Source organism: Oncorhynchus mykiss, chromosome 16 (genome assembly GCF_013265735.2).
Source record: "Oncorhynchus mykiss isolate Arlee chromosome 16, USDA_OmykA_1.1, whole genome shotgun sequence".
NCBI lineage: Eukaryota > Metazoa > Chordata > Actinopteri > Salmoniformes > Salmonidae > Oncorhynchus > Oncorhynchus mykiss.
In genome coordinates this window covers 13,322,382-13,333,343 of record NC_048580.1, presented here as the reverse complement: position 1 = coordinate 13,333,343, position 10,962 = coordinate 13,322,382, and the positions used below count along the sequence as shown (strand labels likewise).

General features: G+C 40.0%; 2 protein-coding genes across 13 annotated transcripts in view; one reads left to right on the top strand and one right to left on the bottom strand.

The window, feature by feature from the left end:
- LOC110491374 (phosphatidylcholine:ceramide cholinephosphotransferase 1) overlaps positions 1-10,962 on the top strand; it is a 48,752-nt gene that overhangs the window by 1,029 nt on the left and 36,761 nt on the right. Inside the window, exon 1 of one of the 3 annotated variants that reach the window (XM_021564773.2) lies at positions 8,978-9,106. The exons of 1 other annotated variant lie outside the window; for it this stretch is intronic. The gene's annotated coding sequence lies outside the window, so the exon portion shown is untranslated. Of the gene's footprint in view, positions 1-8,977; positions 9,107-9,647; positions 9,914-10,962 lie in introns of those variants that run through there. One more of the 3 variants, XM_021564772.2, reaches the window with a different exon arrangement.
- LOC110491372 (multiple inositol polyphosphate phosphatase 1) lies at positions 115-8,722 on the bottom strand. Of its 10 annotated transcripts, none has more exons than XM_036946215.1 (6): positions 8,568-8,718; positions 7,709-7,773; positions 6,403-6,597; positions 6,180-6,277; positions 5,938-6,068; positions 115-3,131 (listed from the first exon to the last, which is right to left on the bottom strand). In XM_036946215.1, the coding sequence occupies exons 2-6, from the start codon at positions 7,737-7,739 to the stop codon at positions 2,768-2,770; spliced, it is 819 nt and encodes a 272-aa protein (XP_036802110.1). In that variant the 5' UTR covers positions 7,740-7,773; positions 8,568-8,718; the 3' UTR covers positions 115-2,767. The 10 variants fall into 10 exon arrangements, with proteins under 10 accessions (XP_036802110.1, XP_036802109.1, XP_036802106.1 ...); XM_036946214.1 differs by having other exon boundaries at positions 8,494-8,716; XM_036946211.1 differs by lacking the exon at positions 8,568-8,718 and adding an exon at positions 8,494-8,508 and having other exon boundaries at positions 7,637-7,773.

Sequence of the window (10,962 nt, the reverse complement as noted above, 5' to 3'; positions counted from 1 at the left end):
CTGTTTGTCATGGAACATTTTAACGTTATTAGACCATTTACTGATTTTGAAATTGGTTGCTAAATTTGTATTTGATGCAGAATAAAATATGTCAAAAGAAAACAAAAGAAAAACTCAAGGCATTTACTTTAATCTTAAATATTTCAACGCAAATCATAATGACAATGTTGAAAATAATCAAGTAAAATAACTCCGGTAAAGTAACCCCTAATTTAAAAACGTATTGTTCACAAAGCAGTCCCAATAATGTTTGAAACAAAAAAAGGCCAATTTTGGAATAAATGTTTCAAAAAATGAGTATAAATATAAAATCAGCCCAAACAAATACTCATATTATAGAGCAAAAAAACAACAACAACATAGCGAAGGGTCATTTTCAGCAAGGAAACCCAACCCAATGCATATACAGTGAGCTTCAACAGTATTGGGACAGTAGCAAGGTTTCCATCCAATTGACGACAGATTTTTATGAGAATATTCTAAAATCCACATAAAAACAAATAAGCGCCTTTTCCCTCCAGATGTGTTTATCAAATTGACTTGTTACAGATAAATGGCTGTGCGTGATGACGTAGTGCACATAAAATACATTTTTGCGTTAAATTGCCACGTACCAAAAAAAAAAAAAACATACGTTAAATGGGTTACCGTCGCATTTTCAACTCTACAGGTGGTTCTTACCAAAACAATGCGAGTGTACCCAGTATTGGCACGTGCTTCACGGTGTTGGCTAGAACGCACTATAGCACACATGTTGAGAGTACTATTATTAACAAAATAGAACATGTTGTATTTGTCAAACAACAGTAGAGAATAGATTATGTCACCAGAATAAGACCCTCGATATTTATTGGAAAGGCGCATCAAGCTCATCGCCTTGCATTTTCGTCACCCAGTGAAGTCCATAATGTATTCATCTGTAGCCTAATTAACTGCATGCTTTACCGTAGTCTTAGTGGGAGGACCACACAACGTCGTCGCGTGACTCCCAAGTTAACTTCGATATGGTTATTATATCAATATTTGCGCATAAAAGGGTTTCCACCGACTTTTCTCGTATAAATAATTTTTACCGGCACAAAAATATCCCACCTTGTCTAGGGTATTTTGTTTGGTCGACATTTGTTAAGTTTACCTAAACATGCTGTTTCCATCAGGCCTGTCATTACATGTTTTATCCGACATGTACTTTACTTGCATAAAAAGGTTGGATGGAAACCTGGTTAGTGACACGTTTTGATACAATGACTGAGGTTAAAGTGGAGCCTGTCATTTTTAATTTTCAGGGTATTTTTTCATCCATATCTGGTGAACCATTTAGAAATTACAGAACTTACATTTTTATTTAATTTTTTTTTAACTTAGTCCCCCCCATTTTAGGAGACCAAAAGTATTAGCACAAATTCACTTATGCGTATTAAAGTAGTCAAAGGTTTAGTATTTGGTCTCATATTCCAAGCATGCAATGATCAAATCAAATTGTATTGGTCACATACACATGGTTAGCAGATGTTATTGCAAGTGTAGCAAATTGCTTGTGCAATGATTACATCAAGCTTGTGACTCTATAAACCTGTTGAATGCATTTTCTGTTTGGTTGTGTTTCAGATTATTTTGTGCCCAATAGAAATGAAGGGTACATTTTGGAGACACTTATTGTAAATAAGAATAGAATATGTTTGTAAACACTTCCACATGAATGTGGATGCTACCATGACAATGGATAGTCCTGAATGAATCTTGAAAAACAATGAGTGAGACAGAAGCACAAATATCATACCCAAGACATGCTAACCTCACCATTACAATAAACAGGGGAGGTTATCATTTGTAGAAGTGTTTATGAACAATTTCTAAAATGGTTCACCTGATATGGATGAAAATACCCTAATTAAAATCTGACAGTCCACACAAACCTCAGTCATTGAATCACTTCAAATCCAAAATGGTGTACAGAGCCCCCCCCCCCCCCCCCCAAAAAAAGTGCTGTAATTTCTAAACACTTCACCTGATATGGATGAAAATAATGTCAAATTAAAGCTAACAGTCTGTACTTTAACCTCAATCATTGTATGAGTTAAAATCCAAAGTGCTGGAGAACAGAGACAAAACAACAAAAATGTAAATGTCCTAATACTTGAATAGCTCACTGTATCCAGTTGCAGACATACCATTTTATAAGGTGTTTCTTTCTGCTTTTGGAAAATGCATACTGCCCCCAAAAAATTATATATAATATAAATCAATACAAAATCGTGAAATTACATAAATAAAGCTCCCACGCCTCTAAAAAGATGAATGCTCAATGAAGACCCTGGATGCTCAATGCTCAATGAAGACCCTGGATTCTGACCCTAGAAAAGAAAGCAATCATAACTCATATGCTAAAGTCAGGTAGCCTAGTGGTTAGAGCGTTGGACTAGTAACTGAAAGGTTGGAAGATCAAATCCCCGAGCTGACAAGGTAAAAATCTGTCGTTCTGCCCCTGAACAAGGCAGTTCCTAGACAGTCATTGAAAATAAGAATTTGTTCTTAACTGACTTGCCTAGTTAAATAAAAGGTAAAGGGGAAAAAAAGTAACACCTAAAAAAAAGTGTGTACCTGTAAACGCTATCTGTGAAACCTCTGACTTGAATTACTTCAAAAAAGCTAGACCATTAAAGGAACTGCTTTGGCCAAAACCCCTCTCTTGCATGACACAGACATTTGAAATCCTCCAACCCCTGTAGAGAGAGCCCTTTACGTTCACATGCCCCAAGCTCACAACTCAGGAGTTGGGTCGGGGCAGCTCGCACTCTTTTTCAAAATTGCAGCCGTGCAGCAGCTCTCTGTAGGTCTCTCTGACCGTATCGTAGAGTGGAGCCTGGTGCATTATGTCGGGGAAGTTCTGAGGTGTCTCGTTGAGGAGGAACTGTAGCCGGAGTCCTTCGCTGCAGTCATATAGCACAAAGAGCAGGTTGGCTGCATAAGGCACAATGCGGCTGGTACGGAAGGTGCGGCCATTTTGCACGTCAAAGTTGTCAGCAGTCAGGGCCGTCTCGTCTCTGAAGAAGCCCATGAGGGCCAACAGGGGCAGGAGGGTCTCGGCATGACCCACCTGGATGGTCACAGCCTCAGATACATGCCCAAACCTGAACGAAACAATTGACAATCCACAGTTCAAAAATCATGGCGATAACCAGCCACACGGGCTCCCGAGTAGCGCAGGGGTCTAAGGCACTGCGTCTCAGTGCAAGAGGTGACACTACAGTCCCTGGTTTGAATCCAGGCTGAATCACATCCGGCCTCGATTGGCCCACAATTGGCCCAGCGTTGTCTGGGTTTGGCCGTCATTGTAAATAAGAATTTGTTCTTAACTGACTTGCCTAGTTAAATAAAAAATTACTAAGGGAAGTGATGTGAAATGCATCAGAGGGAGAAACAATCTATTCAATGACATTCCCCATTGAAAACAGGTGTAACACAATCCATGGGAGAGGAAGGGTCCCAATAGTTTTTCAATAACAAGCAAGGGGACTGTCTTCAGAAAGTATTCACACCTCTAGTTTTTCCACGTTGTGTTGGACTGAATTTAAAATGGATTAAATTGAGATTGTGTCACTGACCTACACACAATACCCCATAATGTAAAAGTGGAATTCCAACACAATGTCAGAGTACCACTTCATATTTTAAAGCATGGTGGTGGCTACATCATGTAATGGGTATTCTTGTCATCGACAAGGACTAAGGAGTTTTTTTTTTATAAAAAGAAATGGAATAGAGCTAAGCACAGGCAAAATCCTAGAGTAATCCTGGTTCAGTCTGCTTTCCAACAGAAACAGGAAAACAAATTCAACTTTCAGCAGAACAATAACCTAAAACAAGGCCAAATATACAGTCGTGGCCAAAAGTTGAGAGAATGACACAAATATGAATTTTCAAAGTCTGCTGCCTCAGTTTGTATGATGGCAATTTGCATATACTCCAGAATGTTATGAAGAGTGATCAGATGAATTGCAATTAAGTGCAAAGTCTCTCTTTGCCATGCAAATGAACTGAATCCCTAAAAAACATTTACACTGCATTTCAGCCCTGCCACAAAAGGACCAGCTGACATGTCAGTGATTCTCTCGTTAACACAGGTGCGAGTGTTGACGAGGACAAGGCTGGAGATCACTCTGTCATGCTGATTGAGTTCAAATAACACACTGGAAGCTTCAAAAGGAGGGTGGTGCTTGGAATCATTGTTATTCCTCTGTCAACCATGGTTACCTGCAAGGAAACATGTGCCGTCATCATTGCTTTGCACAAAAAGGGCTTCACAGGCAAGGATATTGCTGCCAGTAAGATTGCACCTAAAACAACTATTTATCGGATCATCAATAACTTCAAGGAGAGCGGATCAATAGTTGTGAAGAAGGCTTCACGGCGCTCAAGAAAGTCCAGCAAGTTCCAGGATCGTCTCCTAAAGTTGATTCAGCTGCGGGATCGGGGCACCACGAATACAGAGCTTGCTCAGGAATGGCAGCAGTGAGGCGAAGACTTTTGGGAGGATGCCTGGTGTCAAGAAGGGCAGCAAATAAGCCACTTCTCTCCAGGAAAAACATCAGGGACAGACTGATATTCTGCAAAAGGTACAGGGATTGGACTGCTGAGGACTGGGGTAAAGTCATGTTCTCTGATGAATCCCCTTTCCGATTGTTTGGGGCATCCGGAAAAAAGCTTGTCCGGAGAAGACATGGTGAGCGCTACCATCAGTCCTGTGTCATGCCAACCTTAAAGCATCCTGGGACCATTCATGTGTAGGGTTGCTTCTCAGCCAAGGGAGTGGGCTCATTCACAATTTTGCATAAGAACACAGCCATGAATAAAGAATGGTACCAACACATCCTCCGAGAGCAACTTCTCCCAACCATCCAGGAACAGTTTGGTGACGAACAATGTCTTTTCCAGCATGATGGAGCACCTTGCCATAAAGCAAAAGTGATAAATAAGTTGCTCAGGGAACAAAACATCAACATTTTGGGTCCATGGCCAGGAAACTCCCCAGACCTTAATCCCATTGAGAACTTGTGGTCAATCCCCAAGAGGTGGGTGGACAAACAACAACCCACATTCTGACAAACTCCAAGCATTGATTATGCAAGAATGAACTTCCATCAGTCAGGATGTGGCCCAGAAGTTAATTGACAGCATGCCAGGGCAGATTGCATGGTCTTGAAAAAGAAGGGTCAACACTGCAAATATTGACTCTGCATCAACTTCATGTAATTGTCAATAAAAGCCTTTGACACTTATGAAATGCTTGTAATTATACTGAAGTATTCCATAGTAACATCTGACAAAAATATCTAAAGACACTGAAGCAGCAAACTTTGTGAAAATTAATGTTTGTGTCATTCTCAAAACTTTTGGCCACGACTGTACACTGGAGTTGCTTACCAAGACAACATTGAATGTTCCTGTGTGGCCAAGTTACAGTTTTAACTTAAAATTGTCTTTAAAAATCTATGGCAAGACTGTCTTGCAATGATCAACAACCAACTTGAGAGCTTGAAGAATTTTATAAAGTTATAATGTGCACATTTTGTACAATCCAGATGAGCAAAGTTCTTAGACTTATCCAGAAATACACACCACTGTAATCACTGGCAAAGGTGACTAACATCTATTGACTCAGGGGGTTGAATAGTTATGTAACCATGATATAGATATATACATGTATTTTTATTTTTTTTACAAACGTTAGAATTTTTCTTCCTCTTTGACAGTACTTTGTGTAGACCATTGACAATGAAATCCATTTGAATCGCACTTTGTAACAACAAAATGTGGAAAAAGTCAAGGGGTGTCAATACATTCTTAAGGCACTATAAGAACTTGTGTCCAGGTTATGTGATTATGGTGGACAATAAAATTAATGTGGACTGTGGTTTAACTTTACAACCAACTCACCTGATCTCACGAGCAGCCTGATCAAGACGATTGAACAGGTCATGAAAGAGATTGCAACTGGACTTGCGGTTGATATCATGACCATAGCCCCTCTTCCAGTACTGTTTTAGGTCATTTTTGTACTCCAGCACCTGAAAAGTTACAGGTGATTGCATTAATGAACATTTGATCTTTATGACGGAACTGGGTTCTTCATTGTTTGTGGCAGAGGCAATAGCTCTCCCATGATGTTGTGTACATACTTGGGCGTCGGGTTCATCAAACAGGTTGCACCAGGCGGAGTTCAAAGATTTGATGGCAAACTCATATGAGCACAGGAAGAATGCAGCCTCCACCAGATCTGGTGACAAGAAAAGGGAGGATTAGTGAACATATGTAACTGGCACAATAGGATAGTAAGTTTCAGCCGTAACATGATTAACTCCCTTCACTACACAAAGTGGCAAAGATTTGGAACCAAACAACCTGGTGTGATGCGATCGTATGGCACTTGCAGCTGGTCAGCCATTTTCATCTGCACTCTTTTCATCTCTGCTGAGGCCTTGAAGAGGTGGACCTCTTCCAGGGCAGTTTGGTTGTTCTCTACGTCCTCAACAAATTTCTGACACTGGTCAAAGAATCTCATCAACTCATCGTTGATTTTGTGGCTGGGTCCAACTTCTGCAACAAGACAAAAAGAGAATACATTAAGTCCAAACATAGTACATCGTCTCAGATCTCACCCCCAACAAATCCCTCTCAGCTGTAACACTAGTAATCAGTGTGAGAGTGAGTGATCGGTTCAGGCATATCATTCAAGGAATAGCAAAACGACAAAACTAGCTAGGTTTGCTGTACAAACAAACTCCCCTGTCACGTTCCAAAGGTTGAGCAGGCCCTCTTGAAATGCTACAATGCTGTCCACGCATCTGTGTTTAGAGCTAGTGATGAAACGGATACGGTGGGCTCTGAGGTTTTCCTCGGATATCAGAGATGGAAACAATGTTGCCAACCTGACAGCCAGATGCCTATGGTCATCTCGCCCCTTCTCCACAAGCTTGCCATCCATGTCGTCGGTGTACCACATTTCCCACTTGGTTTTGATATCCTTCAGCCATTTATCAGTATTCATTGCCTCGTTTAGAACAAGGTCGTAAAGCCGTTGCATCATTTTTATATTTTTGGTCGACGGATATCGTGTACCATGCCGAATAATGGCGGTCACATGAATTGCGGTGCTATTGGTACATCCTGGTTTTAAAATGGATTTGTTTTTGTTTACCGAGAGAATGTCATTAATGAGATAACGGTTAACCTCCTCATATCTGCCTTTCGTTCCAAAATGATTTGCAATCGCAGGTATGTTTGAATTGACGTTAGCATTTGCAACTGAGCAGTATGAAAACCTGGTCAAAGCAAGACTAAATGTAATGAACAACAAACTTTGTTTAGATAACGCAGTTGTCATTTCGTCAAATTAGTTGAGGTAGGAACAATTGATTATTTAACTACTAAACTAAGTTAGCTAAGCTATTGCATAGCTTCCTGCTTTGTTGTTGTTGTTGTTTCGCTGCAAACTTTGAACACAAAAAAAGGAGCTCCACCAGCCGGCCAACCGTAATATATCGCTGCGTTTTCGTGTGCGACGAGGCCCACACTAAAACCACAATGTTGAACCAGATGTATACATCTGATGCATCCGCTTGGCGTTTGTACCCACCACCAAATATGGCGATGAGAGGAAGCTGGAGTGGCCGGCATTGGGAGAAGACTCGTGCTTGGCTCTGCCTACCTCCTTGCTTGTTCTGCCCACGATGATTCATCTTGTCCCATTGGAAACAACAGGTCTCTGTTGAGCTATAAAAAAATATATTTGCTAAAACCCTGGATCAATTACCTTTTTAGAAATTGGACAGAAATCAAGATTATTAAACAAAAGTTGTTCAGGGATGTAGGAAATAAAAACAATATTCAAAAAACAGCCCTGTGGTTTCAACATCATTCTTTAAGAGTTTATGGCGTACAACTCAACCACATAGACCCTTTTCCAGTACATGACACACTGCCTATGCACACGACTCTTGGCCGCAGTAAGATCGCAATCTGCGTCCATTCAACATAAATATAGTCTGTTTTTAGTACTTCTAAACAAAATCACTGTTTTTTTTTATGGTTCTCATATACTTACACGTATGTTTGGATTCTTGTTTGGACAGTCGCTAAGATTATATTTGGTTGTGATCTTTGCAAAATAACTATTTTGGATGCAGCGGTTGTTAGCTAGAATGCTAACGCTCGTTGATATAGGCTGTAGCAAAAGCTAGCCAAAGAGCCATTTTACTGGTTGAGGTATGCAGTTGATTTGCGATGACGAACATCATATTGAGTAAGACATTCATACGAGCCTTAAAATACAATTATAATCCAAAAGTATTGTGAAATACAATCACAAACAACATGTAATTATAGGCTTTTTTTGCTGGCTTTCTATAAGAACTCCCACTTGTTCTGCCACCAACTTGCGTGCATCGCCGCCCTGGTTAGGAAATGTTTGTAAACACAGAAAGGTTTCTATACCTTAGTGGATTGAATGTCATTGAGGTGATTACCCCCAGTCTTCAAATGATGTAGACAAAGTAATATACATTTACCTAGAAAAACCCTAAATGTCCCTGGTCTGTCAGGAACGTAGAATACAAATATATTTACTCTTACTCAGCTGGTCCCTCAGCTGGTTGAAATTTGAGAGAAAATATACACAGGAAATTATTATTAAACCAACTTCAAAACACAGGTCTACACACAGGCTGCTTTTAGACAGCCAGCCCAATTCTGATCTCTTTGTTTTTCATTAATTGGCCTTTTGACCAATCAGATCAGCCCCAGAAAAGATGTTAAAAAATGTTATTGGTCAAAATACCAATTTGTAGAAAAAAGATCAGAATTGTGCAGCCTGTCTAAACACAGCCTATGTGTGTGGCAATCAATATGTGTTTTGCTCTTGCACATGAGCCATTCATAGTATACGATGTCTTGAAGGTTTTTACATGATTTTGCGCATGTGCCAGGTGATAGAAATTTCAACTTCAGTACTGGCGCTCTTAAAGGTCGGGTAAACAATACTTTCCTGTGGATATTTTCTCTCAACTTTCGACCAGCTGAAGGACCAACACTACAGATAATCGGCAGAGTAAGTTAAAATATAATTGTATTCAACATCCTGGCTTGTAAAGGACCATTTCCAGAATCAAAACACTGTCATGTTCCAAACGGTGTATTTAAAAATTCACCATCTGTTCCACAGGCAAGATTATCCGCTATGGCCCCCAATTTAAATTCAGCAGTGGGCAGATTTTTCCTTGGGTGAATGTTCGGGGTTCGGAACATAATTGTTATACATCATTCGTACACTGCAAATTAACCGCAAGAATACCAAACGGATATAGTTTGGCAAAAACAGAATCATTTCAAACCTTGATTACAATGGGATACGCTCACATATGTCTCTCTATTTATGCGTGGGAATACTTGAGAATATATTTCCTAACTTAATATCACTTTGAACTGATTACCTGGTGATTTTTACAGTCGTTTATGTCCAACAACGAACATTATTTCAAATGTATTTGTATTATTTTTTTGCTCCCCGCCATATGGTTTCTATCAGGAAAATACCGCTTCTCTCCACCAGAGGGCCATACAATATATAAAGAGCACTGAGCATGGGGCACATATTTTCACTCATGCACCGAGATTTGCACATTTCCAGGATTTTACAGTTACGTCGCTGTTCGTGATTAGTAGCGCAGTAAAAACGAGAACTGGGCTGTGCATTAGTGAAACTGCTGTAGGAATATAGGGTGCCTTTACATTTTCTCCATTTATCGGAGGCAAGGACTCTTCTATCGTACGCCACACAATTTTTTTCTGGGTCTATTTGACAGGTTTCGTGTCTCGGGGAGCTTCTGACTGCACACCTGATGCATTTCAGGTCAAGGTGAGGATGAAATGAGATGCCAAACAGCTTTCATGCATAAACTTTTGCTGGATCGCTAGTTTAACGAGAGTAGGCGCTGCGAGTGCATAAAGGTAGGGGATTTGACTCGATTAATCGGTCTTCACTAGGCGCGCCCGTGGCAGTGATTTTTCGATATTTTTGCCAACTACATAGCTAATTCTGCTAATGACATTAATATTCAGTCAGTGCAATCAACGTGACTGTAAATACAGTTGTTTGGTCTATTGGCTGATAGCGAAGAGGCATTTTCCGTTAGCATTATGCCAGGAGTCTGTGGCTATCCATGGCTCATTAGAAATCACCAAGGTGTATTTAGTGGAGGACACCTTTCATCAACCACTCCTTACCTTCGTATCCCAGGCAACAGAAAGGGGTGCAGCCGGAGCCATCTCCAGAGAGAAGTGACACTAGTGCAGTGAAATATAGGATTATGGAAGGAATCTTGCACATCTTTTATTGTTTATAAAGAATGAATCCTGAAATGTTAAACATATCACATGATATAGATTTTCTTTACACGATAAAGGTGTATAGCACGGTTCCCCAACTGGTGGGCGGTATTATTTGGCCCCCACGTTTTCATCCACAACAAATTCAAAACAAGTTTTTTGTTGTTGTTGGACATAAGACTAAAAACACCAGGAATTCAGCTCCAAGTTTTATTGTAATTTTGGCAATCTGTTCCCAAGTATTCCCACGCATAAGAGACACGTGATTGTATACAAATGTAAGCAAGGCTTGAAGTTATATTTTGGTCCAATATTACATCAGTTTGGCTTCCTGTGGTCAATTTGCAGTCTACAAGTTATTCTGCTCAAGAAAAAAATGTCCTGTTGCTGAATCTAGTTCATCATAAGTGTATAGATATAAATTACTTGCATTGTATTTTTAAAATGTTTTTGTTCAAACATGAAAGATATCTCACAAATGTTCCTCAGGCAGGCAATCAACTATTCTAAATTGTAGCCTAAGTGGATGTTTAGCAGCATACTTGGGCTTTAAAACAGGGAGAGGTATTAATTTCCAAG

Excerpts from the sequence above, each read along its gene's own strand:
- LOC110491372 (XM_021564764.2), bottom strand. The coding sequence starts at position 7,384 with ATGACAACTGCGTTATCTAAACAAAGTTTGTTGTTCATTACATTTAGT. Across the intron at positions 6,598-6,786 it reads CAACCTTTGGAACGTGACAG|AAGTTGGACCCAGCCACAAA; the intron begins GGGAGTTTGTTT and ends GTCTTGTTGCAG. Across the intron at positions 3,132-5,937 it reads CAGGCTGCTCGTGAGATCAG|GTTTGGGCATGTATCTGAGG; the intron begins GTGAGTTGGTTG and ends TGTTTCGTTCAG.